This window comes from Barbus barbus, assembly GCF_936440315.1.
Source record: "Barbus barbus genome assembly, chromosome: 50".
In the NCBI taxonomy this organism is placed as follows: domain Eukaryota; kingdom Metazoa; phylum Chordata; class Actinopteri; order Cypriniformes; family Cyprinidae; genus Barbus; species Barbus barbus.
In genome coordinates this window covers 2216710-2237667 of record NC_136728.1, presented here as the reverse complement: position 1 = coordinate 2237667, position 20958 = coordinate 2216710, and the positions used below count along the sequence as shown (strand labels likewise).

General features: G+C 41.4%; 1 protein-coding gene across 2 annotated transcripts in view; it reads right to left on the bottom strand.

Annotated features, from left to right (window-relative positions):
• The window catches only part of gas2a (growth arrest-specific 2a), a 42985-nt gene that overhangs the window by 3939 nt on the left and 18088 nt on the right, over window positions 1-20958 (bottom strand). For both annotated transcript variants that reach the window (XM_079413908.1, XM_079413909.1), the window contains exons 4-7: window positions 7502-7643; window positions 5642-5705; window positions 4920-5124; window positions 4682-4789 (exon numbers count right to left, since the gene is read on the bottom strand). In XM_079413908.1, the coding sequence (XP_079270034.1) occupies window positions 4682-4789; window positions 4920-5124; window positions 5642-5705; window positions 7502-7643 (519 nt within the window). The remainder of the gene's footprint in view (window positions 1-4681; window positions 4790-4919; window positions 5125-5641; window positions 5706-7501; window positions 7644-20958) is intronic.

Sequence of the window (20958 nt, the reverse complement as noted above, 5' to 3'; positions counted from 1 at the left end):
TCAGGCCTAATCCTGGCATTCATGAAAGCTCATTTGGAGAAAAAATCAAACTGCTTTAACAGCTCCAGCACCATAATCACACCCTTGTATTGGCGATCTGTCACCTGCGGTTCCCACTGTGGAACTCCCTCTAGGCAGAGAGCTGTGCGAGTAGCTGAGATGAGAGGCTGTATTTCCTGTCAATTATTTTTTCAGGTGTCTACATTCCCCAGAGGTCTAAATTCAAGAGTCCACTACCTTGTCACAACATCTATTATTACCTCAGACAATCCGATCAAGATGGTTTCTACAAGGAAAGAATTATTCAGAAGAACTTATACAGTTTATGTTTTATTAGTCTCAGATAGTGTGGACCACCATAGTCTGTTCACTGACCATCTGATGCATAACGGACACAAAATCGTGGAGTTGACTGAAAATCAGTGCAATATTGCAATTTATCGTATCGTAGTCTATAATTCAAATGATGAAAGCAAAAAGCATCCCTGTATGGGTTTTTGTTTTTTAGAACACTTTTAGCAGCTGCTTACTGAATGGTTCTTTGGGGAAACCAAAATGGTTCTGGTGGTTATCTCCACAAAATCCTAAGAGTGTAGTATAAAACTTAGTATCAAATATCTTTACTAACCCATAGTCAAATTGAGATATTTTTAGTAACCATTAAGTTGTGTGTGTGGTTATGAGCGAAACTGAGGATGATGAGACCTACTTGAAAATGTGCATAAAACAGGGTGATGGACACATAGCTAATGTTATTATTCTCATGCAGTTCTAAAATTAGTGAAATTGAATCACCCTAAAATAGGCTTAATTGTATTTATACATAATATTTTGAGGTGAAATTTGAGCTTGACATTTCTTTGTGAGTTTAATGTTAAATCGTTGGTTTGGATTTACATTTGCAACACAATTTTAATGCACAAATAGATTATTGAAGAATTGTAATTTCTTCTACAACCAATAACAATCAATCTGAGCTCAGTTCTCTCAAAGTGCACACACATAGCGCTCTAAAGAATACACCATACACAAAAAAAGCCATCATATAATAATAGTTAATCGCGGTTTCAATAAAAAGTGGCACTAGAGTAATTCAGCTGAGATTCATCCCTCTATTACAGCCTCCGTCCCGGCGGCCTTGAACAGGCTGCTAAAGAATCTTTCATAAAGGGTGAGAAATGACAAAATGTCACTCTGATAACACACCGTAACCCTCTCCTGAGGGATAAAGAGCTGAACAAGCCGTAGCCTACAGACACGCTCTCAAAAACAGATCCGCGAGGAGGACAGGGAAAAATTAATGAACACTAAATAGTAAACAACAACAGAGAAAGCTGCAGCTCATATTAACCCTGCGGGGAATGATATTAAAGATCCATAAGGCTCTTAGCAGGCTGACAGAGGGACATTCACAGGTCAGCCTCTCCAGATGGGCGTCTGTGTGGCCCTCAGGCACCGGAGCCTCAAATATATTAGCAATCAGACTCGACAAGTCACTACAGGACCCCTATATAAACACACCGTATGTTATATAAAGCAGCTCAGGTCTGTGATGTTGAAGGTTATTGCAACAACAAAAAAAACTCTCTTAATATGGAACACACACAATCAATTTCTTTCAGGAGCACCAAAGTTCAACGGGCCAAACGACACACACTGAAGCACACAGTGTGTTTAAATGAGAACGAAATGGAAACATGGCTTTCTGATAACTCTCTGCTAAACCATCTGGGGAATCTGAGGGCTATTTCAACAGGAAGGTCTTTCAAAGACAAACACAAAAGGAATGTGTCCCTGAGACAAATTCATTCGCTCATTTCACTGGAAAACGAACAAGAGAAAGCAGATGATTTGGCCTTGGTTGCTGGGCAACAGGTTTTAAGGATTTGTTCTTTTAAATAAATATGCTAAAGAAAAGGATTTTAGTCATTTTAGTCATAAGATGGATAGAGCGACCCCCCCCCCCTCCCAAAAAAAACAACAATATTTCATGCTCTCAGCAGCCAATAATTCACAAAACACATTGCAGTCGGCACTCCCTCTATTTAATATGGTTTGATATATATTACTGTCATGTCACTTGCACATGTTGACGTCTGCCTGATTTGATTTCAAAACATAAGTTTCAAAAATGCATGTTTTTCTCTCTCTCTCTCTCTCTCTGTAAGGAGCTAATTGAATTTGTGAAGCACTGATGTCTTTGGTATGGGTGAAGAAACAATGAAATGTGTTAGTTTCCCTCTATAGGGGGCAGCAGTGACACAGCCTGCTTCATTTCTCAGCCAGAGAGCAATTAAAACCAGCACTGACTAATGTGATTCTCCACAGGCGACTGAATTAATATCAGCTGCAGTGGTTTAACATGATGCATCGCTGCAGTCAATGTTTTAAATGAAAGCCGAGCTCTGACATCTAAACTTGAAAAAGAGGAATAATATTAATTGTGTAATTATGAGGTCTAGACAAGTTGATCGAATCAAATTACTGAGTTCATGGAGAGAGAGAGAGCGAGAGCATATTTAATTTGTCTACTGTGAATGTCAAACAGCGGCCAGGACAAATCAAATGTAATTTCAAATCAACGCTGAAAATTACAACATTTTAAATATTTACTCCTAGATGTAGATGAGTTTGTTTCTTTATCAGATTTGGAGAAATTTAGAATTGCATCACTTTCTCAGCAATGGATGCTCTGCAGTGAATGGGTGCCGTCAGAATGAGAGTCCAAACAGCTGATAAAAACATCACAATAATCCATCAGTTAACGTCTTGTGAAGTGAAAAGCCGTGTGTTTGTAATAAACAAATCCACCATTAAGATGTTTGCTTTCTGCTAAAATATGAGTTGTCTATCGATAACATTGCTTCCCTCAGTTAAAAAAAAAAAAGTAAATAAAAAATAGTCAGGTCTGAATCAGGAGAGAAATCTGCACAGATCAAACAGTTTACAAGCAAAAACAGTCCAAAAACAGCTCTAAACAAATATGTGGATTGATTTTGATATGAAGGGAATCTTCTTGTGATGTTTTTATCAGCTGTTTGGACTCTCATTCTGACGGCACCCATTCACTGCAGAGGATCCACTGGTGAGCAAGTGATGCAATACTAAATTCTTCAAATATATTTTGATAAAGAAACAAACTCATCTACTTCTTAGATGGCCCGAGGGTGAGTACATTTTCATCAAATTTTAATTTTTGGATGAACTTGTCCTTTAATGCATCAGAAAGAAAATAAAAGAAAAAAGAAAATCATTTCATAAAATATTTACCAGCCAACTAGGTGTTTCTAAGACCCTCTTCTTTTTTATTGAGTTCTCTTTTTTATTGAGTGAGAACACTCATTAAACACTGTTTCTAATGAGCTATGAATGATGAGAGTGATGCGATCACTCAAGAGAGCTGTTATCAGTGTATTACTGCACAGCTCAGGGTAATAAAACACAACTGAATGCAGATACACGATGGGGATAATTCAGATCTAAAGCATCTTTTTAGTCATGTGTTGCCAATTAACAGGTTTCCATGGTGACCAGGCCCATCTCACTAATCAGTCTTTGCTAGTTAGTGTCAGTCTGTGCTGTTATGGGACGCCCCACTGCTGTTTGTGTACGTGTTTAACACAATAATGAACGCGATCACACAGCAGTAGATAATAAGGTTCACCTGCCTATCTAGAAATCATGTCAAGGGATCACTGCCTGACACAAAGTTAGCAGCATTGTGTGCAAAATTAAAGTAGCATGCATTTAGCGACATGTTAACTTTACTGGAATCACTTGTGTGTGTGTGTGTGTGTGTGGGGGGGGGGGGGGGGGGGCTATTTTTGTGGTGTGCATATTTGTTGCCTATAAAGTGTGTTTCAGATGAGTCACTTGAGGTTCCGTTTAATTTAGAATGTTGCATTAGAAATTACTGTAGGACGGTGTTAGCACTATAAAATATATTAGAAGGCTAAATGTGACACAGTTGCATATACTGTATCCTGTGCAACAGAAGGCAAGTATCGGTATCGGCCATGTTCTGAAAAAAGTGGTATCGGTGCATCTCTCCTGGAAATACAGAACTGCCTACATTACTGCAAAACCTGAAATATGTTGCTGTAGGAACATTTAGCTGCACTTTTAAGGTGACACGTTGTGATTACACAATGATATTGTGTTGCTTGACAGTTTAAAAGTGAAAAAAAAAAAAAAAATGTCCAGAGACTGGAGTTAAATACTGTGTTTTTTCCAAAGCAGTATTATTACATTGGTTGTCGTACGTATCATGGTAGACCGGAAAAGAAATGGGAAACTGTCCGGTAAGTGGCAATAACAGGTTAACGCTCTATAGCATCTGAAATTAGTTTACCACCTACACTCAACCTAACCGATAGTGCGAGAAAAAGCAAATGTGAGATAAAAAATGCATTTGCTGTCGCAATCAATGCATTTTAGCTTCCTTTTATGAGCTCTATGGTGGAGGATGTTTACTTTTTACCAGATTCATACCTGAGCTGCTCTGCATCGATCAGTAGTGCTCGATCAGGTGAGCTACTGAGCAAGTTTACTATGTCAGAAAAGATATGAAATGTATGTAGAGGAACCTTTTTTTCAGCCATGTAGGCAGAGTTATGCATTTCCATTGAGCCTGGGTTGTAAATATGGCATCTACCATGACTACGGTTTGTTTTATACTCACTCTGATGAAAAGCATTTTCTCTCCAACACGGTAACGGCCTTGTGATTGTCGTTCTATGCAGAACTTATTTGGGCACTTACAGGGTGGATCTTCAGAAATGTGCTTCACCTGGAACACACGTTACATGTTAAATGAAAACATTAAATTCTCATGGTAAAGGAAAGAAACATCTGTCAGCCTAAAAGTTACAGTGTTACCGATAACAAGAGTGATATGTGAGAAAGGAAATGTTACGCACAGCCTCATCCAGTAGCTTGCCGGTGCTTTTTTTGCTGGAGTTGGTCTTGTTGAATGGAGAGATGGATGGAGAGACGGATGGAGAAACAGATGGAGATTGAGAATTGGAAGTGGGAGGTACAGGTGAGAGCGGAGGCTCAGGTGTCTTCTCTTCCTGTTCGATCTCTTTCTCCAGCTTTATAAGTCCAGGTGGCTCGACCTTATACCTGCAACAACAGTGACCATTCACAACAAGATGCTGATTTAAAATAAACACAAATGTATCATTAGCAAGTTAACCACATTTACATAAAATTTTGAAAAAAATAAAATATATATATATATATATACTTTATTTTAAGGAACAATTCTCACTAAGCATGCATATTACTTCCACATATATTATCGTCTTATTCATGACCATATTTTAAATCCCTTAATTATATTCTGTACCTATGCTATTTTATCTTCAATAAATAAATGAATAAATAACACAATAATAAATAAATATGTATGTGGACATGAAATACTCTTATGTATTTTAGTGTGTGAGATACCAGAGACCTGAATCTATATTATGTAAAGTACATAAGCTATACACTTATGTATTATGTTGACTATTATTATTTTATATTTTACATTATTTAAACCCTGCCATTTGGACATTTCTGTGAAACTGCTTTACAACATGTATTGTGAAAGGCACTATACAAATAAACTTAAATTGAATTGAATAAAATTTACCTTGATGCTATTCTTCCCAGCTCCAGAAGACATAGACAAACCTCTCTTGGCTGTTTGTGTAAAACTAGAAGAACATAAATATAAACCTATTAGACATAACACTGGACACTGGATCCTGTGCTGACATACTGTAACGATCAAAGAACTAATGAAAAACATCAATGTGGTTGAATGATGAAACCAAGAGACCGCAGAATGACACAGAAATGATGAAATACTAATTCACTGACAGCTAATGTTCTCTCGGCATGTTTTCAGCAAACAGTGATTGAACAACACATGCTTTTCAGATGGCATTGTGGAGCACACAAACTACATTTCCCATGATCCAGTGGAGTTGAGTGATGGCAACACAACACAACATGCATGAAATCTATAATCTCCACATCAAACTGCAGAACATCCCACCTGAACATAACGCATCCATGTTTTCATTTAGCTATTTCTAAAGAGGGAAAAGGAAGAAAAAAAATGTTTTTTTTTTTTGTTGTTGTTGTTGTTTGGTTGAACAGCACATATTTTGCCACATCGTACACCCATTACACACCATACAGACATGCTAATTTCATGATTAATACTTTTTTTTAGTGTATAGAACAGATTTCCAAGCACAACACACACTTGATAAATCTCCTCTTGCACTGATTTGCATTTCAAATCTCATGGGTATCCAAGCAGATTTTTCTGAATATTCAAATGAAAGTCAAGTTAGGACACTTCTTGACAGGCTTGAGACACGGACAAATACATCTACATACAACACATTTTACCACAAAAACACTCACATGCAGCTTCTATTGTGTGTAACTCCAGTGGGAGAGGAACTATTCTTTCTGCATTCAGAAAACTTAGCTGCGCTGCCCTGCTGTACTCCCTAGACGAACTGATCCTGTCTTTCTCTCGCTCTTTCTGTAGTTTCAGTAGACGTGTTATTCTCTCCAGCTGTCTTGGGCATGTGTTGAAAGCAAAGCATAAAGAAGCTGCGCGAAAGTCTACCTGGAGCCTTTGACGTTTGTTTGCCTGGATCTGACACATGACAGAGAGATGTCTCATCCTCATACGCATCATAAAGCTGTTTACAGATTTACACAGGAGAAGAAGAGGACTTTCTTTCACCAGCATAGGTTGTGTCTAGAATACCACAATTCTTAGAAATGCAGGGAGGAAAAATAGTTTTCAGCCAAAGACACACTTAGTTTTTGCAAATTCACAATGCTTCAATCAGACTCACAATGACGTCCGATTCAATTTTGATTAATGATTAATTTCTGTATTTAAATGCATTAATAGGATTATGTAAATAATAACACTGTCTCCAATAATTTGCACATGCAAGTAATTTAATGTTTAAACATTTTTAAATATCAAATGGTACTTTAACAATTTGCAATTCATTAAAGTTTTTAGCATTTTAAATCGATTCTTGATCAAAATAACCAATTCACGATTCAAAAATCGGTTTCAAGCTCAATGCATAATCATTGGCACGATTTGTAATCGATGCATTGAGACACAAGTGAATGATTTATATTTTACTAAAAATCGCATCTGTACAAATATCATGAACCATAGCATAGTCCATCTTTTCAAGATGATTTGGATGCAGTCTCTCCTAAAGGGCCTAAATGTATTTAATTTTAAACATAAAATCTCTTGTGTTTTTGTGTCTGATGATTTGTGCAGGTCCAACATGCTCTCACTGCATTTACTCTAGAAATACAGAGCTTCAGTTGTTGCAATAAATCAGGCTTTATGTCCTCTCACTGAGCAAAGGATGATTTCATGTGAATAAAAGACGATGACTATTTACTCATAACTCTTTTTTGCTGTGTGAGAGCTGGATTTGTTTAAAAGACTCACCAAGCCCATCTGACTCAAACAAGCAGGTGTCGTCCACGCCCACTTCTCGACACCATGACAGGAAGTTGGCTGTGTTGTCCCTGGCGAAAAAGGAACCAGATGCAGCACTAGCTCGGCAGGGAATCCTGCGACTGGGGATCGACTGAAAGAGAAAATTTGCCTGTATTACTCAGTGCCAGATATTTGCATTTAAAATGTCTCACATGCAAGAGGAATGTCCCTGAAGAGAAGGGTGGCGAATTCACTCCAAACATTCTAAGGCCAAAAACATAAAGGAATAGTTCACACAAAATGGAAACTTGAGTCATCTTTTACTCACCCTCATGTCGGTACAATACTGTAAGACTTCTGTTCATCTTTGGAAAACAAATGAAGCAAGCATGTTTGAGCTTCCATATTTACCATATTTGACAAGATCTATGTACATATGTTTATCACGTATAATGTGATGTTTATATGTGGATAAAAGCATAAATGAAATCCATTAATCATATAAACTGAATGTGTATCTATAAGATTTTAATTAAACAGCTTGATATGTATCAATGTACTTTTTGAAGTGTACAACTTGTGGTTGTGTGTACTTTGAATGAACAGTGAGCAAATATTAAACAACTTCATTCTTATGGGTTGGGAACGACATGAGGGTGAGGAAATCATGATAAAATATTTGGGTGAACTAACCATGTAATGCAAGTATGTAAATGCAACTTGTCCAGCGCACATACTTGCGCTTGGTTATGAATTGTGTGCCAATGCAACATTGCAATGCAACAATCTTGAATTGCTGGAAGCCAACCAAATGCAAATGTCAAGTGCTCTTGTAACAGGCCACCTAGTAAGAGCTGTAAGGGTTAACCTCACTTCCCCAATCTCATGTGACGCACTACCTACTGATGCTAGAGGCTACGGTCTTTAGCATCCTTGTTAGTGCGGCCACCTCCCATGCTGGAAATCCTGCTCTGAGCAAACATGGCGAGTAGAATTGTAGGGGTTACACTGGTGTCATAACCCGGGTGGGAATGAGGTTTAGGAGGGTGAGTGTAACGAAGGCAAGCTGTGTGGGTAAACCTCCCTCCCCTGATCTCATCAGGCACATTAGCCTCCTGAAAACATTGGTTAGAATCTCAGACTGTGTGAGTTGAGTAAAACTGGAGGGGTTACACTCGCATCTGTGTTTGTGTATTAACTTCCAAACATAGTTAGCTGCCTTGTAAGCCAGAGTCAACATAGCTAACTTCTAAACTATTCTAATTCAATGGAACCTGTTAAGTGAATGAATCCTCACAAATACCTCACTTGTGAAGCACAAGATTTGATTCGCAAGTGATTTCAGATTTCGCCATAAGCATGTTACAAAGCTAATGACTCACTAAGTTAATAAGCATAAGAAGAAAAAAAAACACTTTTGGTAACAATGGACAGTTTGCTACTACTGGCAATCAGTTCTGGTAAAACTGTCCACAATTGGCAATCATGTTGTTCAAATCTCATATCCCCATATAATTTTTGATATTTCATCCATTCATTCTCTGAACTGCTTTTATTTTCAGCAAACTAATTCTTTGAAATGCTGTCTAGGTCTGTCTCTGTATTCTCTTGAAACTTCTGGACAATCTAATTAGTAAACAGTTGACACAGTATTTAAATTGTCACAACATTTTTTTTTATTATTCAATCTGGTTTCCGTAAAGTACATAGTACTACTAAAGCTGCTTTAAAAGTCCTTAGATTTTAAACAACACTGTGCATGTCTTTTTATTGACCAATCAAAGGCCCTTGATACTGTGGATCAATACATATTATTAGATAGGCTTAGATGGGTAGGATTATCAGAAAATTGAATTTTATGGTTCACTGATTATTTAAAGGGTAGAACCCAATGTGTCCAGATGGAACGTGATCGGATCTTTTGGAGGTTGTCAAGGGAGTCCCACAAGGATCTGTGTAAGGACCGTTATTATTCAATATATATATAGGGGAAGTCGTGGCCTAATGGTTAGAGAGTCGGACTCGTAATCCAAAGGTTGCGGGTTCGAGTCTTGGGCCGGCAGGGATTGTAGGTGGGGGGGAGTGAATGTCCAGCGCTCTCTCCACCCTCAATACCACGACTGAGGTGCCCTTGAGCAAGGCACCGAACCCCCAACTGCTCCCCGGGTGCCGCAGCATAAATGGCTGCCCACTGCTCCGGGTGTGTGTTCACTGCTGTGTGTGTGCACTTTGGATGGGTTAAATGCAGAGCATGAATTCCGAGTATGGGTCACCATACTTGGCAGTATGTCACTTCACTCACTTCATATATATATATATATATATATGTATATATATATATGTATATGTATATGTATATATATATATATATATATATATATATATATATATATATATATATATATATATATATATATACATACATATATATATAGCCTTGATTTTTAAATTGATAATGCAAGGTTCCATTATTATGCAGATGATACTATCGTTTATTGTTCCTTCTCCCTCTAAGCAACGATCTGTGGCTGCATTACAGTCTGTTTTTGATATTATCCAAAATAGGTTCTGTGCTTTGACATTGGTTTTAAATGTTGAAAAAAAAACTTTATGCTAGTTTCAAATTCTACAACTTCTTCAGAGAACTTTATTATCCTTCAAACCTCTCAGGGGAGCCAAATTACCTCAGTGTCAGAGAACAAATACCTGGGTATTATCTTTGATAACACGCAACATTTCGGTTCTCATATTAAGTATTTGAAAATAAAATTAAAGAAGAAGCTAGGGTCTTACTTCAGAAATAAATAATGTTTTTCATTCAATATGAGGACAAAATTTGTGTCCTCTATGTTTCTACCAGTTCTCGATTATGGGGATGTAGTTTAAGTGTAATTGTTTTTAACTGGTTATATGTTGGTTTTGTAATGTATGTCGTAGCTATGTTGTTTATTTGTATATGCAAGCTCGGCTGCCTATCTTGGCCAGGACGCTCCTGGAAAATAGATTTTAATCTCAGTAAGTCTTTTTCCTGGTTAAATAAAGGTACTAGGTCTCGAAGCAGAGCTCCAGTCTTGTTTAGTATTAATGCATAGCAAAACAGAAAATCTGTTCAAATGTTAAGACTAAACCACTGAGTTGTATGTATATGTTACAGAAGAGGCCCGGAGACAGACAGATGGTAATTGGTAAGTTTATTGAACCAGCAGAGAAGCAGTAGTGGTGAGTATCGGACTTGGAATCTTAGGTGAAGTCGCTGGATATTAACTTGGGATCTTGTCTTGCAGGTGACACGGGGCTGGAGAACAGAAAAGAGGAGACACACACCGCTGTCGAGGAGCAGACTGGAAGGTTTCCTGGAGCAGACAGACGAGGGATCCTAGGAGCATACACACAAGAGGTAAGAGGGTTATCAGGTAAGTTTGTCAGAAAGGTAGTAGAACTAGGCTTGGGGTAGTGCTAGCAGTCCTCTTAGGATTAACGAGACCGGACGTCTAGTGTTTGGCGGTGTGTGTCTTTATAGAGGTGACGTGATGAGGGACATGATGAGGTGCAGGTGTTCGTGATCAGAACTCAGGTGAGGGTGTGCTCAGTGATTGGCTGGTGGCAGAGCCTGGCAGGTCTGTGACATTACCCCCCTCTCCACGGCCCGCTCCCAAGGGCCGAGGACCCCGACGCCTCGGCGGCCTGCCTCTTCCTCTAGGTGCAGGTCGCTCTGGATGGTTAGAATGGAAATCAGTGAGAAGGGTCAGGTCAAGGATGTCGTCCCGAGGTACCCAAGACCTCTCCTCTGGACCATACCCCTCCCAGTCCACGAGGTATTCAAGTCTGCCGCCTCGGCGTCGGGAGTCCAAAATCTCCTTCACCTGGTAGATGGTACCATCCTCTAGGATCAACGGGTGAGGGGGATCCTCCGTGGGGCCAGGCTCTGTGGGAGGAGAAACAGAAGGGTGGTAAGGCTTGAGCAGGGAAACATGGAAAGTCGGGTGGATCCGGTATTGTGAGGGGAGTTGGAGCTGATAAGTGACGGGGTTGATCTGTCTTACTATGGGAAAGGGACCAACAAATCTGGGACTCAGTTTCTTGCAGGGTAGACGCATCCGGATGTCCTTGGTTGACAGCCAGACCTTCTGACCGGGTTGGTATTCGGGAGCTTCGGATCTACGAAGGTCGGCTGTCATCTTGCGTCTACATACTGCTCGCTGCAGATGGAAGTGAGAGGCGTCCCAGACCCTCTCGCTCTCCCGGAACCAGTGATCCACAGATGGTAAGTCCGACGGTTCACCCGACCAGGGGAACATGGGTGGCTGGTAACCGAGTATGCACTGAAAGGGAGTCAAAGGCCGGTTGGCATAGGGAATTCTGGGCATACTCGGCCCATCCAATAAACTGGTTCCAGGAGTCCTGGTGGTCATGGCAGAAGGTTAGGAGAAAGCGGGTTACCTCCTGAATCTTTCTTTCCGTCTGCCCGTTCGTCTGTGGATGGTAAACTGAGGATAGACTAATGGCCACACCTAGGAGTCTAAAGAAGGCCCTTCAAACCCTCGAAATGAACTGAGGACCTCTGTCAGAGACGATGTCTTCAGGGATGCCAAAGTACCGGAAGACGTGGTTGAACATTAATTCTGCCGCCTCCATGACAAAGTCAACTCCTAGCTGTGACCAGGGGCGGTTAGGAACGGGCAGAGGTAGGAGCTTGCCTGCAGGTAGACGTCGGGGATTCTTGGACATAGCGCAGTCCGCACACCCGCGGACGAACCTCCGAACCTCCTCTGCCATGTTAGGCCACCAGAAGCGATCCTTCAGCAGCGAGAGGGTGCTGTTGGTCCCGGGGTGGCCAGTGCCCAGAGAGGAATGGATGGAGTGGATGAGCTGTGAACGCTGGGACCTGGGGATGTATTGCAGTCCTGGGGGACAGCCTGGAGGGGTGTTAGTGGAGACATTAGAGGAGGTGGCTGGATCCAGTTGCCACTGGATGGGATTGACGAACAGTCTTTCGGGGATTACTGGTTCTGGTTCCTCGGAGCTTTCCTCTTGGGAGTCAAAGAGACGGGAGAGGGCATCAGCCTTGAGGTTTCTGGAGCCTGGTCGGTAGGAGATTGTGAAGTTGAAACGAGTGAAGAAAAGTGCCCAACGGGCCTGGCGTGGGTTTAGTCTCTTGGCTTCCCGGAGATACTGTAAGTTTTTGTGGTCAGTTAGAACAGTGAATGGATGTTGGGCACCCTCCAACCAATGCCTCCACTCCTCCAGGGCTAGCTTGATCGCAAGAAGCTCCCTGTTACCGATGTCGTAATTCCTCTCCACCGGGCTGAGTTTACGGGAGAAGAAGGCACATGGATGGAGCTTGGCTGGAGTCCCCTGCCGTTGGGAGAGAATGGCTCCGACTCCAGACGTGGACGCATCGACCTCGACGATGAACGGTTTCCTGGGGTCGGGGTGAACTAGGATGGGCGCTTGGGTGAAAGCTTCCTTCAACAGTAGAAAAGCCTGAGTGGCTTCTGGTGTCCAGCGTAGGACCTTGGGCTTATCTCGGAGTAGGCTAGTCAAGGGGCTAGTGATTGTACTGTAGTTCTGGATAAAGCGACGGTAGAAATTGGCAAACCCCAGGAAACGTTGGAGCCCCTTGATGGTGTCAGGAATGGGCCATTCTCTGATAGCCTTCACCTTCCCCTCGTCCATTTGGATACCACTGCTGCTGATGTTGTACCCAAGGAACTGCACTGAGGGAAGATGGAAGGAGCACTTTTCTGCCTTAAGATACAGTTGGTACTCCCTCAGGCGTTGCAGGACCTCCGCAATGTGGCGTTGATGTTCTGCCATACTCCGGGAGTATATGAGAATATCGTCGATATAGACCAACACAAACCGGTGTAGAAACTCCCGGAGTACCTCATGCATAAAATCCTGGAATACGGAGGGGGCGTTGACAAGCCCATAGGGCATAACGAGGTACTCATAGTGACCAGTAGGGGTCACAAAAGCGGTCTTCCATTTGTCCCCCTCACGTATCCGGATGAAATTGTAGGCGCTGCGGAGGTCCAACTTGGTAAACACAGTGGCTCCATGTAGATGTTCTAACGTCGTAGGGACGAGGGGAAGAGGATATCTAAATTTTACTGTGATGTTATTAAGAGCTCTATAATCAATGCAGGGCCTCAGTCCGCCATCCTTCTTGGCCACAAAGAAGAAGCTGGATGAGGCAGGGGACGTTGAGGGGCGAATATAGCCTTGCTTGAGAGCCTCCTCAATGTACTCCTCCATGGCCTTCTGCTCGGGGATGGAGAGAGGATAAATTTTGCCACGGGGCACTGGCTCACCCGGTAGGAGGTCGATTGCGCAGTCCCATGGCCGGTGAGGAGGCAGCTGGGAGGCTTTCCGGGGGCAGAACACGTCCTGGAACTGGTTGTAGCAGGCAGGAATGTCCATGGAGAGTTTCTCTGGTGGGCTATGGAAGTGGCGTTGAGGTTCAGGGAGACGGAGGGTGGAGACTTGGGTCATGGAATCGTGGGGAAACATCCATGGAAACACTGTTCTCCCCATTTGAGTACCTCACCAGACTGCCAGGAGATGTTAGGTGCGTGTAGAATGAACCAGGGACGTCCCAGGATGATGTCGACTGTTGAACCCTCCAGAACCAGCAATTTAATCTCCTCTTCGTGAAGCAAACTAATTTTAAGGCGCACTGGACCAGAGTATCGGTCTACGCACCTGCGGCATATGGGGGTGCCGGTTACTGACTGGATCTGGTAACGTCTCTGCGTGATGGTGGTTGGGAGTCCGAGTTGGTGACAGAGGGTGCCCGAGATGAAATTACCAGCGGAGCCGGAGTCGAGAAGTGCGAGGGCTGCAACAGAGAAGCCCAGTAAGAAGCACTTCGATGGTCAGTGGTTTAAGATTAGGCACGTCGGGGCAGATGGGACTCACCATAATGCGCGGAGGTTGCACTGGGCATGAGGTGCGTAGATGTCCCCTTTCTCCACAGTAGAGACCGAGGGAAAAACGTCTAGCTCTTTCCTGGTTGGATAATCGGGAGTGGTCGAGTTGCATAGGTTCTTGTACGGGTTCTGGAGGGTACTGATCGGCAGGACGGCGGAGGAGAGGGTTGCGGCGGTTATCAGTATTTAATTCCGCTAGGCAGGAGTGCATACGGGTGGAACATCTGATGGAGTGTTGAATGAGATTTTCCAGCCCTAAGGAGTCATCCACAGCTGCCAATTGAAGACGGAGACGCGGTTCTAGATCTTGGCGGTAGGCAGTTAGGAGGGCTCACTCGTTCCAACCGCTAGCAGCGGCAAGGGTGCGGAACTGTAGGGCGTATTCTTTAATAGGCAGCGAATTTTGACGTAACTGGTACAACTGATCACAAATGGAGGTGTATAGGGCTGATTTACCAAACACTTCTCGAAAATGGTGGATACAATTTTGGGATGACTGAGTAACCGGACCACCCTGTTGCCAAATGGTCCCCGCCCACTGTAGGGCTTTCCCCTGGAGAAGTGAGATGATGTAAGCTATCTTGGAACTTTCGTTAGGGAACTGCTAGGATTGCATCTCAAATGTGAGTGAGCATTGGAGTAAAAACCCGTTGCAATCCTCCGCCAATCCTGAATAGGGCGCTGGTGAGGCCATGGGACTGGAAATCGGCCTTGAGGAAGAGTTGCCGGCAGGTGCGGTGGGTGCTGGTGATGGTGCCGGGGTGAGAGTTCGTCTCATGAGCTCGACGAGTTCCTGGAAGGGATCGGTGGTGCTCATGCTGCTGGTTGTCGATGATGGTCCGGTCTTCTGTTACAGAAGAGGCCCGGAGACAGACAGATGGTAATGGGAAAGTTTATTGAACCAGCAGAGAAGCAGTAGTGGTGAGTATCGGACTTGGAATCTTAGGTGAAGTCGCTGGATATTAACTTGGGATCTTGTCTTGCAGGTGACACGGGGCTGGAGGACAGAACAGAGGAGACACACACCGTTGTCGAGGAGCAGACTGGAAGGTTTTCCTGGAGCAGACAGACGAGGGATCCTAGGAGCATACACACAAGAGGTAAGAAGTTTATCAGGTAAGTTTGTCAGAAAGGTAGTAGAACTAGGCTTGGGGTAGCGCTAGCAGTCCTCTTCGGATTAACGAGACCGGACGTCTAGTGTTTGGCGGTGTGTGTCTTTATAGAAGTGACGTGATGAGGGACATGATGAGGTGCAGGTGTTTGTGATCAGAACTCAGGTGAGGGTGTGCGCAGTGATTGGCTGGTGGCAGAGCCTGGCAGGTCTGTGACAGTATGAGGGTATTTTTTATTATTATTATTTTATTTTTATTTTTTTATTATTATTAAAACTGACCAAATAAATCAGGATAGAATGTAACTGGCCATGGATTTGGGGGTTTTAGAGAAGTTTTAGAAATCCCCTTCTCCATTTCTCCCCCTCCATTTCCTTTCTCAGTCAGTTTTCCCTACAGTTCAGTACAATTTTCCTTTCCTGCCACAGTCTCTTTTCATGCCTCTTCAGTCTCTCTTCACCCACTAACTTGGGAAATATGTGATGTCTTTTGTTTTATGTCAGTCTCTCTAACTATCCGTCTCACTCCTTCCTTCACAGGGGTTCAGATGGCTTTCCAAGTTTCTATTATCACATATGTTTTCACAAACACAATCCCCCTTTCTCTAATCAATAAGGATGAGCGTGACAGTGAGAGATGAACGCATGCATAAGGAGCTGGCGGTGGTCAAATATCACATATGACTGGTGGGAGATTCATCCAGTGTGTATTTTCATAAAGGACACTGAGAAAGGTTAGATGAGGTCATGCTGGAAGAACGTAGAGTAGTTGCTGGAATGGATCGTTTTCTCTCGCTTTTCCAGAACATTCTCAAGCTTCCCCAATGACCAGTTATCAAAGTATTATTTCCTCCTTTGAAGTAAAGTTTGATCGCTGGAATCACGAGAAGAACTACAAGAAAAACAAAAGCAGCTATTATTAAATAAAAAGCCTTTCTAGACGTGTCCCATGTTTGATTGAAATTCAGAATTAAGCTAAGTCTGAAAAATATTTAAAGCCAGCCTTCAATATTTATTCCCAGCCTTACTATATATACTTTACCCAAAAATGAATTCCCTTATGGAATATATGTGTGTATGTGAATACACACACACACACACACACATATATATATACACACATATATTGAGGTGAGTAAATAATGACAGCATTTTAATTTTTTGGTGGACTATTCCCTTTAATGTACACACATACAAACCCTCTGCCTTTCTCTCAGAGGTTGTGTAGATATGTTTTATCTTGCGGCTCTGTAGCCTCCGGACTGTGTGATCAATTAACTGCTGTAACTCTCTCACTCTTTCTACCCCTGAGGAATAACAACCTCAAATATTGTTGTGGGTGTTTGCCAGGCACTGCTATAGTGTTGTCAAGTGGTTCTGGGTGTTTTTAGAGCATTACTAGGTGGTTGCTAGGGTGTTCAGGGCTGTTGCTAAATGGTTAATCACTGGTCCAAGAGAGCCCACTTTAACATTCCTATGATATTAAGCTCTCTATATACAGTTTCTCAATTTTAAGGGATTTATATGTATCATGAGAAAGTAATGATGAGGTTTCACTTTAGTCAAACACACTAATGATTCCCAAGATTGGTTTTTGAATGGATCCGTGTTTGAATAATTGTATTGACTGAAATGAAACAGTCTTGAAATTCAATCTCTTTCCTATGAGACCAACTGGTTATGTTTCCCAGAAGCAAACTCTGTGACAGGAACCCTGGATTAGCTTGAAACAAGCCATGACATAAAACAACCTCCTCAGTGGAGTACGTCAGCCAACATATGTAGCCATTTTACACACAGTACAGCAGACATGCTCACACACAGTTTGAAATAGTATACTATCACAGGGTGGCCTGCAACATTTGTGCAATGTTAAGACATTTTAAATGAAATTACAATTAAAAATATTAATTGAATTAAACGTGCAGTCTATTGAAGTCTATTGAAGTACTGTTTGAGACTTTGGTAAGCATTGACACTTTTTAAGTGGTTCTCATCATACAGTGTGTGTAATATATATATATATATATATATATATATATATATATATATATATATATATATATATATATATATATATATATATATATATTATATTGCCAAAAGTATTGGCACCCCCTTCTAATGAACATGTTTGACTACTTTAGTCATTTCTAGGAGTACAAATCTTAATGTTGAAGCATATAATGATATTCTAGGGAACTGAGTGCTTCTAATTTTATAGCAACAGTTTGGACAGGACCCTTTTCTATTCTAACATGACAGTGTCTCTGTGTATAAGACACGGTTCAAAAAGACATGATTGATTGAGTCAGTGTGGAACTTGACTGGTGAATAGTAGAACTAGTAGAACTGAAATGAAAATTATAAAAAAAGTACATAGATCTGATACTGTGGAAGGACCCTATTCCATCGACACTGGATAAGGGAAGTCATGTGCCATCTTAAGTTAGAGAAAATTAGACATTCAATCACGTGGTCTTTTGGGACATTTTAGAATATCTGGCAGCTTTTCCTAGCTTTTGCTGAGGTGAATGGAAGCAGACAACATGGCAATGTAAAGAAAAGAAGAAGAAAAAATGAAAGAAAGGGGAACTTGTACTATGTACGTTTACTTCATGCTTTTTACTTTTTCTTTACGGACGTTTGATTATGTACAATGTCTTTATGTCTGGTGTTTGGGGGATGGGGGGTTCAGTTATGCGTTTCTTTGTTCTGTATAATGTGAAAAGAAAAAAAGACTATCAAAAAATAAATAAATAAAAACTACATAGACATATTTAACATTTACACAGACTGCAAAAAAAATTACAAAAACACTAAAACATTGACTAAAATTAAAACAATATAGGTGCGTTCACACTAGATCCATGATTACAAGACACCAACTTGTAAAAAGCGTTCAAGTCCAAGGGTGTGAACAGCTCCAAGTAGAACGTCGCATTTTGTCATTTCAAAATTACAGTAATTACGACATGGCGTGAATGCAGCATAAGTCACGGTTTCACATGGCTTCACCGGCACTCCCTTACAATCAGCACTTTCCCTTGAGTTCCAATCACTGCCACCTGTCCTCAATCACTATTTAGCACCCAAACTCTGGAACTCTCAAACTCTAGATTAGAGACCCATCTCTTGAAACCTGGCATACACATATCACACTACCACATTTCTATTACCCAAATCCATTCAAGGATTATTAGGCTGCACTTCCCATAACACCCAATGTACTATTCAGAGGTCACCGTAGCCACCCGGATTCAGTCTGAATCCAGATCAGATGGTAACTGCAGTCAACCGAATCCAGTCCGGATGGTGGATCAGCACCTAGAGATGACCTGGTCAGCCCTGAATATCAGTGGAGACCATGACAACTAGATGAACCCCAGAGACAGAAGACCTAATCACCTACACGGCCATTGGCATAAGACCACAGGAGCCAGATGAGTCCTCTGCTCAATATGACTTTGTTGCAGCCTTAAAGAGATCATCGGATGCAAAATTCACTTTACAAGTTGTTTGAACATAAATGTGTGTTGGAAGTGTCTGTACACATCCATCCTACACAGCAAAATTCCCAGTGTTAATTTAACACTCTGAGTGTGGACTCACTGGACTCATATACACACTGAAGTAGTATTAAACGTAACACTGAAGAAGTGTTAAAGTTAATTAGATAATTAGGTGATTAATTGAGTGATGATTGACCATTATTGAAGACACCTGATGTTAACGAGCAGAAACACCAAAGGAGAAAATCACAATTTGTATGTCACCATTTTAGTGGTCAGTGTTTGCATTAGTTGGGATCTTGACCCTTAAATTTCTAACATTAGACTTTGTTTGGCTGCGGTAACTGACTTATAACAGCCAGACAAACCAGATGAAAAGTGATCATGTGCTGTTAATTATGCTTTGAGCTAATCATCATGTAGTGTCCTGAATACCTGAGTTAGGTGTTCTTGATTGATTACGTCAACAAGGTGAAAAATACAAGATCTGGCATAATCAGACAGATGATTTTGAAAGTTACTTCAATATTAAAAAAATCTTTAATTTAGACACACAGACATCAAGAGTCAGCATGAGAATCGCAACAATGGTGACCATCAAAAAACCATGTAATAGCCAATAAAAACTCATCCTTGGCTCCTATCATGCATTGCGGCATGAATAAATTATGAGCTGAATTGTCTTTGTAACTTTTTTTATTCTTACTATATTCTTTTAATTTTGCTGTTTTTATGTGACTTTTTAGTAGCTTGTTTTGTGATGTTCAGAGTTGATCTGTTTATCAGAGTTGATCTGTTGGCTTTTTGTAAAATCCCCTTTCTCAAATCAGGCTGTTCTGAGACTCCTGTCAGAATGACGTAGTTCTGCACAGACTGCTCCTACGATAGTTGATTGACAAGGTCATCCTACCTTAGACCCGTCCTCAGTGAGCTGTCATCAGTCCGCCATTGTGTTGACTCCAGTGCAGGGGAAGACAAGTATGTCTCCGATTAAGCGATTGAGGTGTTTTGTTGTTGGATGTAATAATGAACACAGCAGTTGTCATTTACTCCCAACATCTGAGCCACTGAAGATGCAGAGGTTTAACGTTACTTTCGTTTTGAAGGTAATATGTCGATTCCGATCTGCCTAAATGAGTCTATGTTCACATGAATCATTTGTGATCCAGCTTCATCTACAGAAGTGAGTGTAAGGGTTTTTTATAAATCTTTGCAAATATAGTTTCCTAATAATGAGCTAGTTAGCCAGTTTCACGGCTGAAGTTTACAGTCTGCTTGTCTCTCCACGGAAGAGAGGGGTGGGGTCAGCAGAGCTCATTAGCATTTAAAGCAACATTGACTAAAAAACAGCTTGCTGAGAACAGAGGTGATTTTGACAGGGTAAAAAAGGTGTTTTTACACTACCATTGAGAAATTTTAACCAAAGGATGTTATAGACTTTTCATTAAGACCCTAAAGAATCATATCAACTTGTGGAAAATGGGCATCCGATGACCCCTTTAAATTAAACTGCTGGTTTTGTCTGGCCAGAGGAGAACGACAGAGTTTTGGTTCCGTCGACACACTATTTTCCTGGTTAATACTGTAGACCTGCTTTGACAATACACAATGTGTATTGTAAAAAGCGCTATATAAATAATTATGACTTGACTTATCTTGGCAGTGTTTTTAGCTCAAACAGGGACCCAGAACAAGATGCCATATGCCATAAGGGCAAGGCATAATTTTCAGCGACCTATGCATGCAAGACCTAGAAGATGACAGAAACCATCACTCAAAAGTTGGATGTTTTCCACCTCCGATGTTTGCAACGCATCCCCAAGATCTCTTACCGGGACCATGTTAAGAACATGGAAGTATACCGTCGCGTCTACGTACAGCCCCTCTCCACGGCCATCACTGAATGCCGTT